General features: G+C 34.0%; 2 protein-coding genes across 3 annotated transcripts in view; one reads left to right on the top strand and one right to left on the bottom strand.

Moving 5' to 3' along the window:
* LOC133639031 (transmembrane protein 120B-like) overlaps positions 1 to 10,069 on the bottom strand; it is a 44,405-nt gene extending 34,336 nt beyond the window's left edge. For both annotated transcript variants that reach the window (XR_009823720.1, XM_062032094.1), the window contains exons 1-8: positions 9,916 to 10,069; positions 4,173 to 4,291; positions 3,955 to 4,071; positions 3,470 to 3,529; positions 3,303 to 3,398; positions 3,146 to 3,235; positions 3,011 to 3,076; positions 1,400 to 1,461 (exon numbers count right to left, since the gene is read on the bottom strand). Coding sequence is in view for 1 of the 2 variants with exons in the window: in XM_062032094.1 (XP_061888078.1) it covers positions 1,400 to 1,461; positions 3,011 to 3,076; positions 3,146 to 3,235; positions 3,303 to 3,398; positions 3,470 to 3,529; positions 3,955 to 4,071; positions 4,173 to 4,291; positions 9,916 to 9,978 (673 nt within the window). In the remaining variant the exon portion in view is untranslated. The remainder of the gene's footprint in view (positions 1 to 1,399; positions 1,462 to 3,010; positions 3,077 to 3,145; positions 3,236 to 3,302; positions 3,399 to 3,469; positions 3,530 to 3,954; positions 4,072 to 4,172; positions 4,292 to 9,915) is intronic.
* A 7,912-nt stretch (positions 10,070 to 17,981) lies between these two features.
* LOC133638969 (MORN repeat-containing protein 3-like) lies at positions 17,982 to 20,425 on the top strand. Its single transcript, XM_062032022.1, has 4 exons — positions 17,982 to 18,104; positions 18,296 to 18,451; positions 19,971 to 20,122; positions 20,201 to 20,425. The coding sequence occupies exons 2-4, from the start codon at positions 18,307 to 18,309 to the stop codon at positions 20,423 to 20,425; spliced, it is 522 nt and encodes a 173-aa protein (XP_061888006.1). The 5' UTR covers positions 17,982 to 18,104; positions 18,296 to 18,306.
* Positions 20,426 to 20,515: the final 90 nt, after the last annotated feature.

Below are 20,515 nucleotides of genomic sequence, written 5' to 3'. Positions count from 1 at the left end.
CAAAAAATGTATACTTACTAATTAATAATAACAGTTTTGTTTTAAACGTCCATCCATCCATTTTACAATATAATTACAACACTTTATGTACATATTTATATACAGATTTGAACAATAAGTTATTCACTGAAATATATTTATTAATTGTGGTTCTTACAAAAAATATATCTTATAAAATATAAAAGCTAAAATGTCTCTTAAAGCTCTGCCCCTTTAATTAGTGCATACTAAATAATTTAACTTTAGCCTACTACTACAACCATATTATTTACCAGCAACATAAAGTGAAAGAGGCAGAGGTGTCCTGCCACAGTCAGTAACAAATAAACAGAAAACAGTAGTGGTCAAATACAAATAAGGCAACAAGAGAAGTATCCTACACTTCTCTTTTGTAAAGTAAATCTGAACAGCTTATATGGGCATCTACATCAACTATATGATTTGCCTGAGAAGCTGGACAGGACAAAAAAAAAATAATTTTTTTTTAAATTTTTTATTTGTGGCGGACGTAATTCTTTCGTGGCGGGCCGCCACAAATAAATGAATGTGTGGGAAACACATATACATATATATACATACACATACATACATACATACATACATACATATATATATATACACACACAGACAGATGTAGATATACATACATATATATAGATACATACATACACATAGATATAGAGATAGATATACATACATGCATACATACATACATACATAGACACACAGACAGATGTAGATATACATACATATATATAGATACATACATACACATAGATATAGAGATAGATATACATACATGCATACATACATACATACATAGACACACAGACAGATGTAGATATACATACATATATATAGATACATACATACACATAGATATAGAGATAGATATACATACATGCATACATACATACATACATAGACACACACACGCACACACACGCACGCGCAAATAAATAAAAATAAATAATTGTGTCTTGTTTACAGTCAAGCACGGTGGCGGGAGCATCGTAATCAAGGATTGCATGAGTGCTGCCGAGCTGCGGTTGCTGGGGTAGACATGTATTTCAACACGAGTACAAAGATATATATATATATATATATTTTTTTTTTTTACCCACGGTCAAGCATGAGGGTTTTAGCATCATGGTCAGGGGCTGTAGGAGTGCTGCCAAGCCGCAGTTCATGGAGACACAATGTGTACACTGCAATGGTGCTTACGCTAAATATTGGCACTTGTACTGTATACTTCCTTGTGCGCCATTCAGTCAATAATGGATGTGTTATACAAGCTGTACACTGAATACTCTAAAGTACATCAAAGTTTACTTCCTTAAGTATTGTTCCTTTAGAAGATCTAAAAAAAAAAAAAAAAAAGAATCAACTTTTGACTTACTTTGATAGATGGAAAAGGCAAGGAACTGACTTCTGAACATTTGATACATGGGTCCCTCTGGCCTGTCGGAAAAGATTAAATTAATAAATGTATAAAAAATTATGCAGGAGGCATAAAATACATTTTAAAATTTACGATCGGTTCGAGGAATACTCCAGTCGAACCTCGATGGTAGAAAATGTTGCAGCACCCAAATTTTGCTACCAGGAAAACCGTTATTACCTCATGTATAGACAATGTTTGAAGTAACTATTCTTAACTGGGGTTGGGCAGATTACATTTTACAGGGAAACAAAATAATTTGATATTTCATATTTTAGAATTTATTTTAAAAATAAGGATCAGGGAGATTCTGAACTCCCAGTGTCGCAATAAGCCATAGCAAGAATGTGTAAGCACTAGACCAGGGATGTCAAACATGGAGCCAAGGTTCAATCCGGCCCACGAGATGAGTTTGCCGAGGGTAAAATTGAGCTGCATTTTTCAAATTAAAGAAACTGCTGTTCTAAATGTGTCCACTGGATGTCGCAATAGCAATTCTGTTAGGCAAGCAAATAGTTTATACCAAATATTCCAAGCAAGAGTAACACGGTAAAGCTGGGCTGGGACTCCTCCCCCTCGACCCAATGTAAAACAAACAGGAGTAAAATAAACAAATAGTAACCCCACTTAAAATGCACATTGATATAGTTCTGTGGAAATTGTTGTATTCTGTGCAAATTTAAAGAAAGTGAACAGTGTGTGATTTACTGCCATACTGACAGTCGTTTTTTATTCGTTTCTGGTAGAGGTGTCCGATAATGGCTTTTTTGCTGATATCCGATATTGTCCAACTCTTAATTACCGATGCCGATATATACTGTCGTGGAATTAACACATTATTATGCCTAATTTTGTTGTGATGCATTAAACAATGTAACAAGGTTTTCCAAAATAAATCAACTCAAGTTATGGAAAAAAATGCCAACATGGCAACTGCCATATTTATTATTGAAGTCACAAAGTGCATTATTTTTTTTAAAAACATGCCTCAAAACAGCAGCTTGGAATTTGGGACATGCTCTCCCTGAGATAGCATGAGGAGGTGGAGGGGGGGTAGGGGGTAGGAGGTGGCGGGGGTGTATATTGTAGCGTCCCGGAAGAGTTAGTGCTGCGAGGGGTTCTGGGTATTTGTTCTGTTGTGTTTATGTTGTGTTACGGTGCGGATGTTCTCCCGAAATGTGTTTGTCTTTCTTGTTTGGTGTGGGTTCACAGTGTGGCGCATATTTGTAACAGTGTTAAAGTTGTTTATACGGCCACCCTCAGTGTGACCTGTATGGCTGTTGACCAATTATGCCTTGCATTCAATTGTGTGTGTGAAAAGCCGTAGATATTATGTGACTGGGCCGGCACGCAAAGGCAGTGCCTTTAAGGTTTATTGGCGCTCTGTACTTCTCCCTACGTCCGTGTACACAGCGGCGTTTTAAAAAGTCATACATTTTACTTTTTGAAACAGATACCGATCATTTCAGATATTACATTTTAAAGCATTTATCGGCCGACAATATCGGCAGCCCGATATTATCGGACATCTCTAGTTTTTGGTGCTTCCACTGTACTGCAAACACTCACCAGGTGAGCATCACACCGGACAGGAAGGTGGACACGTAATGATGAGAGACCCACCACCCTTTAATCCTGAAACAAACAAATCTGGATTACATGTGGATTATTACACGTGGATCTGATATGCGACATTCTTCTCACCTGGAGCCGTTGGTCATGAGGATGCTTTCCCTTATAGTTAATGTACAATAATACCACACCAGCAAGAAGTTGAAGATTTCATCCGTCACGCTAAACGATAAGACAACGTGAATAAGGTATGTTGGATATAGTCAATGTGGCGGCGACGTGGCCTCACCGATAGTTGAGGAAGAAGAGGCAGGTGATGGCGCCAAACATGAGGATGATGGTCATGTACAGCTTGAACTTCTCATACTCGTCCTTGTAAGCGAACCTGTGTGGATGACACGCAGGACGAGGTGAGGATGGCCGGGACAGGAAGACAACGATGACGGACGCTCATACTTGGCCTGGTTGCTAAGAAGAGTCACGTTGACGTTGCCCAGCACCAGGTTCAGATACAGCCTGGAAGACAGAATACAACTTCCTGTTTGTAAGTGCAACTTCTCGTTACTCCTGATGTGACAGTCACAACCTTCAAAGTTGTCTTCAAAAAGACCTTGTCACTCAATTTTAGTGACATTTTACTTCATTATTTAAATTTTTTTATTTTTTATTAAATGTACTATATTTAAACATGTATTATCATTTGTTGATATCACTGTTGTATTGACTTCGTACTGTTGTTGCACTAAATGTGCAGATTTTGAAAAATGTAATTTTCTTCACTGTATGTACATATGAGGACAACTATCATGACAATTAGAGATGTCCGATAATATCGGACTGCCGATATTATCGGCCGATAAATGCTTTAAAATTTAATATCGGAAATTATCGGTATCAATTTCAAAATTAACGGTATCGGTTTCAAAAAGTACAATACTGACCCATTTTTCTTTGGTAAATAGGCCTCCATGTCGAAGAACACATTCTCCTTCTCCTTGATTTGCGTTTGGATGTCCGTTTTGACTTGCATCTGGTTTTCGTCGCGGGCTTGCGCGCACCTTTGGCACAAAAACAAATTGGTCTGCTTCCATACATGTTTCGCAAAAGGTCACACGCTCACATACTTAACGCTCGGTATACTTAAAAATACTAAATGTACCTGCTCAAACTGCGCTGAAGGTCTTTGAGACATTTTCTCTGTTTGCTGATGGCATTGCTGCACGTCGTCTGAAGATTGGTCAACTCTTCAAGTTTCTGCCTGTAGAGTTTGTGGGTTTCCTGGAAATGTAAAAACACAATAGACCAGTGATCTTACGACTACAGTGTTTCCCACACTTTCATTTATTTGTGGCGGCCCGCCACGAAAGAATTACGTCCGCCACAAATAAAAAATAAAAAATAAATTTCTTTTTTTTTTGTCCTTTCTAGCTTCTCAATCAAATTATATAGTTGATGTAGATGCCCATATCGGCTGTTCAGATTTACTTTACAAAAGAGAAATGTAGGATACTTCTCTTGTTGTCTTATTTGTATTTGACCACTACTGTTTTCTGTTTATTTGTTACTGAATGTGGCAGGACACCTCTGCCTCTGTTTCACTTTATGTTGCTGGTAAATAATATGGTTGTAGTAGTAGGCTAAAGTAAAATTATTTAGTATGCACTAATTAAAGGGGCAGAGCTTTAAGAGACATTTTAGCTTTCATATTTTATAAGATATATGTTTTGTAAGAACCACAATTAATAAATATACTTCAGTGAATAACTTATTGTTCAAATCTCTATATAAATATGTACTAGGGCTGCAACTAACGATTAATTTGATAATCGATTAATCTGTCGATTATTACTTCGATTAATCGATTAATGATCGGATAAAATAGACAAACTACATTTCTATCCTTTCCAGTATTTTATTGGAAAAAAACAGCATACTGGCACCATACTTATTTTTATTATTGTTTCTCAGCTGTTTGTACATGTTGCAGTTTATAAATAAAGGTTTATTTAAAAAAAAAAAAAAAGCCTCTGCGCATGCGCATAGCATAGATCCAACGAATCGATGACTAAACTAATCGGCAACTATTTTTATAATCGATTTTAATCGACTTAATCGATTAGTTGTTGCAGCCCTAATATGTACATAAAGTGTTGTAATTATATTGTAAAATGGATGGATGGATGGATGTTTAAAACAAAACTGTTATTAATTAGTAAGTATACATCTTTTGAGCCTTTTTAGAGAAAATCATATTGTAGTAAATTATGCAAATTACTCAATGATGTCATGGTGACCACACCCATAGCCACGCCCCCACCGCCACAGGTATCTTGGCAGTTTATGGGAAACACTGGACTATGGTACTTGTGGTATGCAGGCTCTATTTAATGCAGACCTGGGCAAAATGCGGCCCATTAAGATTTTCCATCCAACCCGCCGGATGTTCTACATACTTTTTTTAGACCTTTAACATCAAAACTGTAGCCGCCATTATGATGTGCAGTGCCGTTTTCAAAGGACAGAAAGTCTTGAACTATAGAAAGTATTACAATGGAGGAAATCTGCGCTTTTGGGTGCTGTAGGAGTTATTACGGTAATCTACGTCACAGCAGCTCAGACCAGGAACAAAGCAGAGTGGGCGGGGTTTGTTTTCGGAGCAGCCAGCCCCAAACGCATGTGTCTGGAACAGATGCGAAAGCTAATTTTTTACAACAAATTTCTGCACAAAAGTGATAATATATCATATTGTAGGTGTTTATTACACTTTGCATTCATATTTTGCTGTCTGTTATATTTTTGTTGTGTTTTGCTTGATTGTAAAAGATCTAGGAGCTGGTCTGAGAAGTAAAAGAGGAGCGATGTTCATATGTTGTTAATATTCAGTGTTTTATTGGGCATAGTTAATATTGTAAATCCCACTTTCTTTATTTTAATGCCCATTTTGGGTGTTCCATTCAGTAAAAAACTGTAAAATTCCATTCCGTTTTTTTTTAAGGTGGTCTGTCATAACGTTTTTAGAACTCCATCGGACATTGTGACTTTTGGTATTAGTGTTCCTAAAAAAAGAAAGACCAAAACACACATACTGTACAGTAGATTTTTACAGCTTAATGTGTATATATAATTTATACACACATACACATTGGCCCCCCACCTGCCATATTTTTTCTCTCATGTGATCAATTTCTGCATAAAAGGGATAACATCATATTGTAGGTGTTTATTACCCTTTGCGATGTTCATATGTTGTTAATATTCAGTGTTTTATTGGTCATAGTTAATATTGTAAATCCCACTTTCTTTATTTTAATGCCCATTTTGGGTGTCCCATTCAGTAAAAAAAAAAACCTGTAAAATTCCATTCCGTCATTTTGAGGTGGTCTGTCATAATGTTTTTGGAATTCTATCGGACATTGTGACTTTTGGTATTAGTGTTCCTGAGGGAAAAAAAGACCCAAACACACATACTGTACAGTGGATTTTTACGGCTAAATGTGTATATATAATTTAAAAAAAAGTTAAAGTACCAATGATTGTCACACACTAAGTGCGGTGAAATTTGTCCTTTGCATTTGACCCATCCCCTTGTTCACCACCCTGGGATGTGAGGGGAGCAGTGGGCAGCAACGGTGGCTACGCCCGGGAATCATTTTTGGTGATTCAACCCCCAATTCCAACCCTTGATGCTGAGTGCCAAGCAGGGAGGTAACGGGTCCCATTTTTATAGTCTTTGGTATGACTCGGCCGGGGTTTGAACTCACAACCTACCGATCTCAGGGCGGACACTCTAACCCAGACCTGGGCAAATGAAGGCCCGGGGGCCACATGCGGCTTGTTAAGCTTTTCAATCTGGCCCGCCGGACATTCCCAAATATTTTTTTTAGATGTTTAAGATGTAAAGTGTAGCTGCCGTTATGATGTGCACTCATCTTTTCTAATGACTGTAAGTCTTCTACTATATTTCAATGGTTGGAATCTGCGCTTATGGATGATATACCAGTTACTATGGTAATCTAATTAGTTACTATGGTAACCTAATTAGTTACTATGGTCATCTATGTCACAGCAGCTCAGACGAGGCACCAAGCAGTGTGGGTGGGAAGCGTTTCCACAGACGCGGAAGGAGATTTTCACAACAAAGTTCTAAAGCTTAGTGATATATCAGATATATCAGATGGTAGGTGGGTTTATTTTGTACCCTTCACGTTCATATTTCACTGTTTGTTGCATTTTACATGATTATAAAATATGTCGATCGAAAGGGGGTGTGACATTCATATTTTGTCAATATTCAGTGTTTTATCGTTTGTAGAAAAATTTAACATTCCGTTACGTTTTTTAAGGCGGTCTGTCATAACGTTTTTAGCATTCAATCGGACATTATTGTGAGGTTTTGTATTAGTGTTCCTAAAAATAGATATACCGGCCCCAGACACATTTTTTTCTCTAAATGTGCCACCCCGAGTCAAAATAATTGCCTAAGCCTGCTCTAACCACTAGGCCACCGGGAAGGTTTAATTTATACACACATACACAATGGCCCCCCCGAGTCAAAATATTTGCCCAGCTCTGATCTAGTGGGTCACCAAAGAATCACTTAAAGGCCTACTGAAATGATTTTTTTAAATTTAAACGGGGATAGCAGATCCATTCTATGAGTCATACTTGATCATTTCGCGATATTGCCATATTTTTGCTGAAAGGATTTAGTAGAGAACAACGACGATAAAGTTCGCAACTTTTGGTCGCTGATTAAAAAAAAGCCTTGCCCCAACCGGAAGTAGCGTGACGTCACAAGCTGGAGTGCTGCTCACATTTCCCTATTGTTTACACCAGCAGCGAGAGAGATTCGGACCGAGAAAGCGACGATTACCCCATTAATTTGAGCGAGGATGAAAGATTTGTGGATGAGGAAAGTGAGAGTGAAGGACTTGAGTGCAGTGCAGGACGTATCTTTTTTCGCTCTGACCGTAACTTAGGTACAAGGGCTCATTGGATTCCACACTTTCTCCTTTTTCTATTGTGGATCACGGATTTGTATTTTAAACCACCTCGGATACTATATCCTCTTGAAAATGAGAGTCGATAACGCGAAATGGACATTCACAGTGACTTTTATCTCCACGACAATACATCGGCGAAACGCTTTAGCTACGGAGCTAACGTGATAGCATCGGGCTCAAATGCAGATAGAAACAAAAGAAATAAACCCCTGACTGGAAGGATAGGCAGAAAATCAACAATACTATTAAACCCTGGACATGTAACTACACGGTTAATGCTTTCCAGCTTGGCGAAGATTAACAACGCTGTTGCTAACGACGCCATTGAAGCTAACTTAACAACGGGACCTCACAGAGCTATGATAAAAACATTTTTGCTCCACCTACGCCAGCCAGCCCTCATCTGCTCATCAACACCCGTGCTCACCTGCGTTCCAGCGATCGACGGAAGGACAAAGGACTTTACCCGATCATCCGTGCGGTCGGCGGCTAGCGTCGGCTAGCGCGTCTGCTATCCAAGTCAAAGTCCTCCTGGTTGTGTTGCTACAGCCAGCCGCTAATACACCGACCCCACCTACAACTTTCTTCTTTTGCAGTCTTCATTGTTCATTAAACAAATTGCAAAAGATTCACCAACACAGATGTCCAGAATACTGTGGAATTTTGAGATAAAAACAGAGCTTTTTTGTATTGGATTCAAAGGTGTACCAATACTTCCGTTTAACTAGTGACGTCACTCGCATACGTCATCATACAAAGACGTTTTCAACCGGAAGTTTAGCGGGAAATTTAAAATTGCACTTTATAAGTTAACCCGGCCGTATTGGCATGTTTTGCAATGTTAAGATTTCATCATTGATATATAAACTATCAGACTGCGTGGTCGGTAGTAGTGGGCTTCAGTAGGCCTTTAAATATTCAAACAGTCTTACTGTTCAAAACTGTGTAATGTTACAATGGCCACAAATATTAAAACATTATGGTTAAATAAAACATCTACCTCGTTTTTTAATGAATACTTAAACCTACGATGCTACTTGTTGGTCATTATGGTGGTGCTTGGAGAGTCACGTGTTTTCTGAAGTGTACATTATGTACATTTGTAGCGGGAAGACACAAAAAAAGACACAAATTAATTCTACTTACTGTGAAAATGTGTCAGTGTCCACGAAAAGTCATCTTTTGAGAAGACACATTTAATATTAGATGCAGCTCCAGCAGGTGTACCTAATAATATGACTCCCCATAAATGAGCTATCCCTGGGACAGTTCAGCCATGAAAAAATTCCCAACGGGTCAGCTCTAGATTTAAAAATGTTGACCTTGTTGTCGCGTCGAACACGAGGAGCGGGAACAACTGTGCCCCCAATGCCACACGGCCACCTTTTAAACCCGGCCAGCGTTGTTTTGTGTGGGTAGCATGGAAAGACTGTTTGGCCAACTCGCTTGCTAACCTGAGCTAGCTATGATGCATTCAAGGACCCTGGAATAATTTCCTCCTGGGGAGAAACGGCAACGACAAAATGTGTAGAAAAATGTAATGTCCGTACAAGATGAAATACTATCGTTTATTGCGAGATATGTCGCACGTTGTGGTTAGCCGGTGCAGCCGCGAAACACACTAGCTGTGCGGGGAACCTGCTGCTAACGTCAGCCCCCCGAACACACCGTGAAGTGGATAAACATCCGGTGAAATATTAGGTCCATTTCCAATACAATTCTATTTAAAACTTCCCTAAAAGTTGCTCACTATTACGCTCGGGTTTGATTGTCATGATAAGAATGAACGTAAGCAGGGAGCTCCGGTTCTTCCACTGTCAGTGAAGTGACATCCGCCGCGACGACGTAGCGACTTTAACCCCCCGCCGAAGTCATCTTTTACCACATTATGTGTCTTACTTGCAGTTGTTGATATTCCTCGTCGAGGGCTTCCCACTCCGCCTGGAACTTGGCTATGGACATCGTAGTGCAGTTTTAGCGAGGAAGGACGGAGGAGCCTGCAAAAAAAATAAAAAAGCTCGCACAGGATGACCGTCCACTCAGCCGCACTTTAATTGGGTTGCAATGCGCATGCGCACAGCGTCTGCACGCTCTTAAAACTACAAGTGTCGCAGGAATTACTTCTAAATTACCTGGAAATGCATGGAAAACATTTATGGGCTGGAAAAAAAATAGTAATGGTTTGACAAAAAAAAATATCATCCATCTTCTTCCGCTTATCCGAGGTCGGGTCGCGGGGGCAGCAGCCTAAGCAGGGAAGCCCAGACTTTCCTCTCTCCAGCCACATCGTCCAGCTCTTTCCGGGGGATCCCGAGGCTTTCCCAGGCCATAACTATATAAATCTATATATTTTAAGAGTTCCTCATGGGGGTCTTTTGTGCCATTATGTTTTGTATTTATTTTCAAGGCATTTATGTTGAATGAATATATAGATGCACTTTCATTCTATTGACGATTTTCATTCAAGAAAACACATCTTTTCTTTATTCCTGAAATTTGCCTAAAAAAACATACAATAAATAGTAATAGTTTGACAAAAAAATAGTCACACAGTCATATTTATAACTAAATAAATCTATATATTTTAGGAGTTCCTCATGGGGGCTTTTTGTGTCATTCTGTTTTTTATTTATTTTCAAGGCATTTGTGTTGAATGATGCAATTTCATTCTATTGACACATCTTAAACATCGTTTACAATTTCTTTATCCCTGAAATTTGCCTAAAAAACATACAATAAATAGTAATAGTTTGACAAAAAAAAAATCACACAGTCATATTCATAACTATATATATCTATATATTTTAGGAGTTCCTCATTTTGTGCCATTCTGTTTTTTATTTTTCATTATTTATTTATTTATTTATTTATTTATTTATTTATTTATTTATTCATTTATTTTCAAGGCATTTGTGTTGAATGAATATATACTGTATATATGTAATTTTATTATATTGACACATCTTAAACATTGTTTACAATTTCTTTATTCCTGAAATTTGCCTAAAAAACATACAATAAATAGTACTAGTTTGACAAAAAAATAATCACACAGTCATATTTATAACTAAATAAATATATATATATATTAGGAGTTCCTCATGGGGGCTTTTTGTGCCATTCTGTTTTTTATTTATTTTCAAGGCATTTGTATTGAATGATGCAATTTCATTCTATTGACACATCTTAAACATCGTTTACAATTTCTTTATTCCATATTCAATAAATAGTAATAGTTTGACAAAAAAAATAATCACACGTCATATTTAGAACTAAATAAATCTATATATTTTAGGAGTTCCTCATGGGGGCTTTTTGTGCCATTCTGTTTTTAATTTCTTTTCAAGGCATTTGTGTTGAATGATGCAATTTCATTCTATTGACACATCTTAAACATCGTTTACAATTTCTTTATTCCTGAAATTTGCCTAAAGAAAATACAATAAATAGTAATAGTTTGACAAAAGAAAAAATCACACAATCATTATCATAACTATATAAATCTATATATTTTAGGAGTTCCTCATTTTGTGCCATTTTGTTTTTTATTTTTCATTATTTATTTATTTATTTATTCATTTATTTTCAAGGCATTTGTGTTGAATGAATATATACTGTATATATGCAATTTTATTCTATTGACACATCTTAAGCATCGTTTACAATTTCTTTATTCTGAAATTTGCCTAAAAAAACATACAATAAATAGTAATAGTTTGACAAAAAAAATATCACACAGTCGTATTCATAACCATATAAATAAATATATTTTAGGAGTTCCTCATGGGGGCCTTTTGTGCCTTTCTGTTTTGTATTTATTTTCAAAACATTTGTGTTGAATGAATATATAAATGCACTTCCATTCTATTGACATTTTTCATTTAAGAAAACACATCTTAAACATCGTTTACAATTTCTTTATTCCTGAAATTTGCCTAAAAAAACATACAATAAATAGTAATAGTTTGACAAAAAAATAATCACACAGTCATATTTAGAACTAAATAAATCTATATATTTTATGAGTTCCTCATGGGGGCTTTTTGTGCCATTCTGTTTTTAATTCATTTTTTAAGGTATTTGTGTTGAATGATGCAATTTCATTCTATTGACACATCTTAAACATCGTTTACAATTTCTTTATTCCTGAAATTTGCCTAAAAAAACATGCAATAAATAGTAATAGTTTGACAAAAAAAATAATCACCCAGTCATATTCATAACTATATAAATCTATATATTTTAGGAGTTCCTCATTTTGTGCCATTCTGTTTTTTATTTTTCATTATTTATTTATTTATTTATTCATTTATTTTCAAGGCATTTGTGTTGAATGAATATATACTGTATATATGCAATTTTATTCTATTGACACATCTTAAGCATCGTTTACAATTTCTTTATTCTGAAATTTGCCTAAAAAAAACATACAATAAATAGCAATAGTTTGACAAAAAAAATATCACACAGTCATATTCATAACTATATAAATAAATATATTTTAGGAGTTCCTCATGGGGGCCTTTTGTGCCTTTCTGTTTTGTATTTATTTTCAAAACATTTGTGTTGAATGAATATATAAATGCACTTCCATTCTATTGACATTTTTCATTTAAGAAAACACATCTTAAACATCGTTTACAATTTCTTTATTCCTGAAATTTGCCTAAAAAAACATACAATAAATAGTAATAGTTTGACAAAAAAATAGTCACACAGTCATATTTATAACTAAATAAATCTATATATTTTAGGAGTTCCTCATGGGGGCTTTTTGTGCCATTCTGTTTTGTATTTATTTTCAAGGCATTTGTGTTGAATGATGCAATTTCATTCTATTGACACATCTTAAACATCGTTTACAATTTCTTTATTCCTGAAATTTGCCTAAAAAACATACAATAAATAGTAATAGTTTGACAAAAAAAATAATCACACAGTCATATTCATAACTATATAAATATATATATTTTAGGAGTTCCTCATTTTGTGCCATTCTGTTTTTTATTTTTCATTATTTATTTATTTATTTATTCATTTATTTTCAAGGCATTTGTGTTGAATGAATATATACTGTATATATGCAATTTTATTCTATTGACACATCTTAAACATCGTTTACAATTTCTTTATTCTGAAATTTGCCTAAAAAAACACACAATAAATAGTAATAGTTTGACAAAAAAAAATATCACACAGTCGTATTCATAACTATATAAATAAATATATTTTAGGAGTTCATCATGGGGGCCTTTTGTGCCTTTCTGTTTTGTATTTATTTTCAAAACATTTGTGTTGAATGAATATATAAATGCACTTCCATTCTATTGACATTTTTCATTTAAGAAAACACATCTTAAACATCATTTACAATTTCATTATTCCTGAAATTTGCCTAAAAAAACATACAATAAATAGTAATAGTTTGACAAAAAAAATAATCACACAGTCATATTCATAACTATATAAATCTATATATTTTAGGAGTTCCTCATTTTGTGCCATTGTGTTTTTTATTTTTCATTATTTATTTATTTATTTATTTATTTATTTATTCATTTATTTTCAAGGCATTTGTGTTGAATGAATATATACTGTATATATGCAATTTTATTCTATTGACACATCTTAAGCATCGTTTACAATTTCTTTATTCTGAAATTTGCCTAAAAAAATATACAATAAATAGTAATAGTTTGACAAAAAAAATATCACACAGTCGTATTCATAACCATATAAATAAATATATTTTAGGTGTTCCTCATGGGGGCCTTTTGTGCCTTTCTGTATGTATTTATTTTCAAAACTTTTGTGTTGAATGAATATATAAATGCACTTCCATTCTATTGACATTTTTCATTTAAGAAAACACATCTTAAACATCGTTTACAATTTCTTTATTCCTGAAATTTGCCTAAAAAAACATACAATAAGTAGTAATAGTTTGACAAAAAAATAATCACACAGTCATATTTAGAACAGAATAAATCTATATATTTTAGGAGTTCCTCATGGGGGCTTTTTGTGCCATTCTGTTTTTAATTTATTTTCAAGGTATTTGTGTTGAATGATGCAATTTCATTCTATTGACACATCTTAAACATCGTTTACAATTTCTTTATTCCTGAAATTTGCCTAAAAAACATACAATAAATAGTAATAGTTTGACAAAAAAAATAATCACACAGTCATATTCATAACTATATAAATCTATATATTTTAGGAGTTCCTCATTTTGTGCCATTCTGTTTTTTATTTTTCATTATTTATTTTTTTATTTATTTATTCATTTATTTTCAAGGCATTTGTGTTGAATGAATATATACTGTGTATATGCAATTTTATTCTATTGACACATCTTAAACATCGTTTACAATTTCTTTATTCTGAAATTTGCCTAAAAAAACATACAATAAATAGTAATAGTTTGACAAAAAAAAAATCACACAGTCGTATTCATATTTATATAAATAAATATATTTTAGGAGTTCCTCATGGGGGCCTTTTGTGCCTTTCTGTTTTGTTTTTATTTTCAAAACATTTGTGTTGAATGAATATATAAATGCACTTCCATTCTATTGACATTTTTCATTTAAGAAAACACAGCGTAAACATCGTTTACAATTTCTTTCTTCCTGAAATTTGCCTAAAAAAACATACAATAAATAGTAATAGTTTGACAAAAAAATAGTCACACAGTCATATTTAGAACTAAATAAATCTATATATTTTAGGAGTTCCTCATGGGGGCTTTTTGTGCCATTCTGTTTTTAATTTATTTTCAAGGTATTTGTGTTGAATGATGCAATTTCATTCTGTTGACACATCTTAAACATCGTTTACAATTTCTTTATTCCTGAAATTAGCCTAAAAAACATACAATAAATAGTAATAGTTTGACAAAAAAAAAAATCACACAGTCATATTCATAACTATATAAATCTATATATTTTAGGAGTTCCTCATTTTGTGCCATTCTGTTTTTTATTTTTCATTATTTATTTATTTATTTATTCATTTATTTTCTAGGCATTTGTATTGAATGAATATATACTGTGTATATGCAATTTTATTCTATTGACACATCTTAAACATCGTTTACAATTTCTTTATTCTGAAATTTGCCTAAAAAAACATACAATAAATAGTAATAGTTTGACAAAAAAAAAATCACACAGTCGTATTCATAACTATATAAATACATATATTTTAGGAGTTCCTCATGGGGGCCATTTGTGCCTTTCTGTTTTGTATTTATTTCCAAAACATTTGTGTTGAATGAATATATAAATGCACTTCCATTCTATTGACATTTTTCATTTAAGAAAACACATCTTAAACATCGTTTACAATTTCTTTATTCCTGAAATTTGCCTAAAAAAACATACAATAAATAGTAATAGTTTGACAAAAAAATAATCACACAGTCATATTAAGAACTAAATAAATCTATATATTTTAGGAGTTCCTCATGGGGGCTTTTTGTGCCATTCTGTTTTTTATTTATTTTCAAGGCATTTGTGTTGAATGATGCAATTTCATTCTATTGACACATCTTAAACATCGTTTACAATTTCTTTATTCCTGAAATTTGCCTAAAAAACATACAATAAATAGTAATAGTTTGACAAAAAAATTAATCACACAGTCATATTCATAACTATATAAATCTATATATTTTAAGAGTTCCTCATTTTGTGCCATTCTGTTTTTTATTTTTCATTATTTATTTATTTATTTATTTATTTATTCATTTATTTTCAAGGCATTTGTGTTGAATGAATATATACTGTATATATGCAATTTTATTCCATTGACACATCTTAAACATCGTTTACAATTTCTTTATTCTGAAATTTGCCTAAAAAAACATACAATAAATAGTAATAGTTTGACAAAAAAAAAATCACACAGTCGTATTCATATTTATATAACTATATATATATTTTAGGAGTTCCTCATGGGGGCCTTTTGTGCCTTTCTGTTTTGTATTTATTTCCAAAACATTTGTGTTGAATGAATATATAAATGCACTTCCATTCTATTGACATTTTTCATTTAAGAAAACACATCTTAAACATCGTTTACAATTTCTTTATTCCTGAAATTTGCCTAAAAAAACATACAATAAATAGTAATAGTTTGACAAAAAAATAGTCACACGGTCATATTTATAACTAAATAAATCTATATATTTTAGGAGTTCCTCATGGGGGCTTTTTGTGCCATTCTGTTTTGTATTTATTTTCAAGGCATTTGTGTTGAATGATGCAATTTCATTCTATTGACACATCTTAAACATCGTTTACAATTTCTTTATTCCTGAAATTTGCCTAAAAAACATACAATAAATAGTAATAGTTTGACAAAAAAAATAATCACACAGTCATATTCATAACTATATAAATCTATATATTTTAGGAGTTCCTCATTTTGTGCCATTCTGTTTTTTATTTTTCATTATTTATTTATTTATTTATTCATTTATTTTCAAGGCATTTGTGTTGAATGAATATATACTGTATACATGCAATTTTATTCTATTGACACATCTTAAACATCGTTTACAATTTCTTTATTCTGAAATTTGCCTAAAAAAACATACAATAAATAGTAATAGTTTGACAGACAAAAAAAATCACACAGTCGTATTCATAACTATATAAATAAATATATTTTAGGAGTTCCTCATGGGGGCCTTTTGTGCCTTTCTGTTTTGTATTTATTTTCAAAACTTTTGTGTTGAATGAATATATAAATGCACTTCCATTCTATTGACATTTTTCATTTAAGAAAACACATCTTAAACATCGTTTACAATTTCTTTATTCCTGAAATTTGCCTAAAAAACATACAATAAATAGTAATAGTTTGACAAAAGAAAAAATCACACAGTCATATTCATAACTATATAAATCTATATATTTTAGGAGTTCCTCATTTTGTGCCATTCTGTTTTTTATTTTTCATTATTTATTTATTCATTTATTTTCAAGCCATTTGTGTTGAATGAATATATACTGTATATATGCAATTTTATTCTATTGACACATCTTAAGCATCGTTTACAATTTCTTTATTCTGAAATTTGCCTAAAAAAACATACAATAAATAGTAATAGTTTGACAAAAAAAAAAATCACACAGTCGTATTCATATTTATATAAATAAATATATTTTAGGAGTTCCTCATGGGGGCCTTTTGTGCCTTTCTGTTTTGTATTTATTTTCAAAACATTTGTGTTGAATGAATATATAAATGCACTTCCATTCTATTGACACTTTTCATTTAAGAAAACACATCTTAAACATCGTTTACAATTTCTTTATTCCTGAAATTTGCCTAAAAAAACATACAATAAATAGTAATAGTTTGACAAAAAAATAATCACACAGTCATATTTATAACTAAATAAATCTATATATTTTAGGAGTTCCTCATGGGGGCTTTTTGTGCCATTCTGTTTTTTATTTATTTTCAAGGTATTTGTGTTGAATGATGCCATTTCATTCTGTTGACACATCTTAAACATCGTTTACAATTTCTTTATTCCTGAAATTTGCCTAAAAAACCTCAACCTCCTCATGCATGTCCCAAATTCCAAGCTGCTGTTTTGAGGCATGTTAAAAAAAAAATAATGCACTTTGTGACTTCAATAATAAATATGGCAGTGCCATGTTGGCATTTTTTTCTCCATAACTTGAGTTGATTTATTTTGGAAAACCTTGTTACATTGATATCGGAATCGGTAATTAAGAGTTGGACAATATTGGAATATCGGCAAAAAAGCCATTATCGGACATCTCTAATTTATAATGATAAGCACATATTATGTTGAAGTGGTTTTGAAATATTATTTTGCATGAAGTGGAAAAACTTATTAAAACATGGTATTTTTTTAGCAGTTTTTTCGGGGAGCTGACCTTTTTTTCTAACTAGGGTCAAATGTGTGTGTGTTCTTTAAGGATCTCTTAAGGGTTAAACTCACTTCCTGGTACTGCTGGCCTGTTGCTGGGATACAAAGAATGCTTGGTTCTGCTGAGTCCTACACGCTCGCTGAGATTTCAAACAGAAAAGACTGCGGGAAGGTAAATTATTGTTGTGATTTATAATTAACTACTAAAGTTTGTGTTATAAATGGTCTTACAAAGCTAATTCCAACATGTTAATTGAACAAACATTCAAAATGTAGGCTTTGCCATGCATGTGTTTGTGTTGTTTTATTGCAGGATTGTTATCTTTTTTTGGAATATGTGTGAATAGATTCTACCAATTTTAGGTCACCCCACTATGCCATTCATCAAAACACCTCCAAAAGCTCCTCCACGCTCAACACTGCTGGAGAATAGGTCCAAAAAATGTGGCCCGCGTGTCACTGTGTACTCTGTCAATGGAGACGAATATACTGGGGAGTGGCTGGACAACAAGAAGCACGGTGGGTGTTGCCTCCACATCATGTGCACGGACAAAACCAGTGAAGTTGTCACGTTGTGTAAATGGTAAATAAAAACAGAATACAATGATTTGCAAATCCTTTTCAACTTATATTCAATTGAATAGACTGCAAAGACAAGATACTTAATGTTCGAACTGGTACATTTTGTTATTTTTTTGCAAATATTAGCTCATTTGGAATTTGATGCCTGCAACATGTTTCAAAAAAGCTGGCACAAGTGGCACAAAAGACTGAGAAAGTTGAGGAATGCTCATCAAACACTTATTTGGAACATCCCACAGGTGAACAGGCTAATTGGGAACAGGTGGGTGCCGTGATTGGGTATAAAAGCAGCTTCCATGAAATGCTCAGTCATTCACAAACAAGGACGGGGCGAGGGTCACCACTTTGTGAACAAATGCATGAGCAAACTGTTTAAGAACAACATTTCTCAACCAGCTATTGCAAGGAATTTAGGGATTTCACCATCTACGGTCCGTAATATCATCAAAAGGTTCAGAGAATCTGGAGAAATCACTGCACGTAAGCAGCAAACATTGAATGCCCGTGACCTTCGATCCCTCAGGCGGTACTGCATCAACAAGCGACATCAGTGTGTAAAGGATATCACCACATGGGCTCAGGAACACTTCAGAAAACCACTATCAGTAACTACGGTTTGTCGCTACATCTGTAAGTGCAAGTTAAAACTGTACTATGCAAAGCGAAAGCCATTCATCAACAACACCCAGAAACGCCGCTGGTTTTGCTGGGCCCGAGCTCATCTAAGATGGACTGAAACATTTTCTGTGGTCTGATGAGTCCACATTTCAAATAGTTTTTGGAAACTGTGGACGTCGTGTCTTCCGGACCAAAGAGGAAAAGAACCATTTGGATTGTTATAGGTGCAAAATTGAAAAGCCAGCATCTGTGAAGGTATGGGGGTGTATTAGTGCCCAAAAAATGGGTAACTTACACATCTGTGAAGGCACCATTAATGCTGAAAGGTACATACAGGTTTTGGAGCAACATATGTTGCCATCCAAGCAACGTTATCATGGACGCCCCTGCTTATTTCAGCAAGACGATGCCAAGCCATGTATTACAACAGCGGACTGTTGAACAACTTAAGCTGTACATCAAGCAAGAATGGGAAAGAATTCCACCTGAAAAGCTTCAAAAATGTGTCTCCTCAGTTCCCAATTGTTTACTGAGTGTTGTTAAAAGGAAAGGCCATGTAACACAGTGGTGAAAATGCCCCTGTGACAACTTTTTTGCAATGTGTTGCTGCCATTAAATTCTAAGTTAATGATTATTTGCAAAAAAAAAGCAATTTCTCAGTTGGAACATTAAATATCTTGTCTTTGCAGTCTATTCAATTGAATAAAAGTTGAAAAGGATTTGCTAATCATTGTTTTTATTTACCATTTACACAACGTGCCAACTTCACTGGTTTTGGGTTTTGTACAAAATGTCAATTAATAACAATATTCTGATGCTATTTTCGGACACATCCAAGGGTGGGGCACGCAGGTGTGGAAGAAGTTAGGCAGCATTTATAACGGAGAATGGAAGTGTGGAAAGCGTGACGGATACGGCACCTATAGTGTAGCCAACACAAAGGTGTACGCCAAGAAGTACTGTGGTGAATGGAGAAATGGGATGAAGCACGTATGTAGTAAACAATAATTTTTTAAAAAAGCTGTTGAAGACATGAAGTAATCTGCAGAATGTGCTATTATCTTTTAGGGGCATGGTGCATACTTTTACGATAACTCTGCAGTGTACGAAGGCGAGTGGAGTGAGGACCGGCGCAGTGGTTGGGGAAGAATGCTCTTTAACTGTGGAGACGTCTACGAAGGAGAGTGGATGAAGGATAAAGAACACGGCCGGGGTGTCCTTCAATTTGGTAATGGCTGTTTTTCTGCTTTTCAATTATGCAAAAATGATTTTTCAGGTGATGTTCAACAGTAAAATGTGCCCTTGGAGCCTGTTTACTAGCAGCAAGTGTGAGGAAAACCCTTGATTTAATTAATGTAGTTTTTATTATTATTAATCAGTCCA

This window comes from Entelurus aequoreus, linkage group LG21 (assembly GCF_033978785.1).
Source record: "Entelurus aequoreus isolate RoL-2023_Sb linkage group LG21, RoL_Eaeq_v1.1, whole genome shotgun sequence".
NCBI classification, from domain to species: domain Eukaryota; kingdom Metazoa; phylum Chordata; class Actinopteri; order Syngnathiformes; family Syngnathidae; genus Entelurus; species Entelurus aequoreus.
This window is presented reverse-complemented; position numbering and strand designations above follow the sequence as displayed.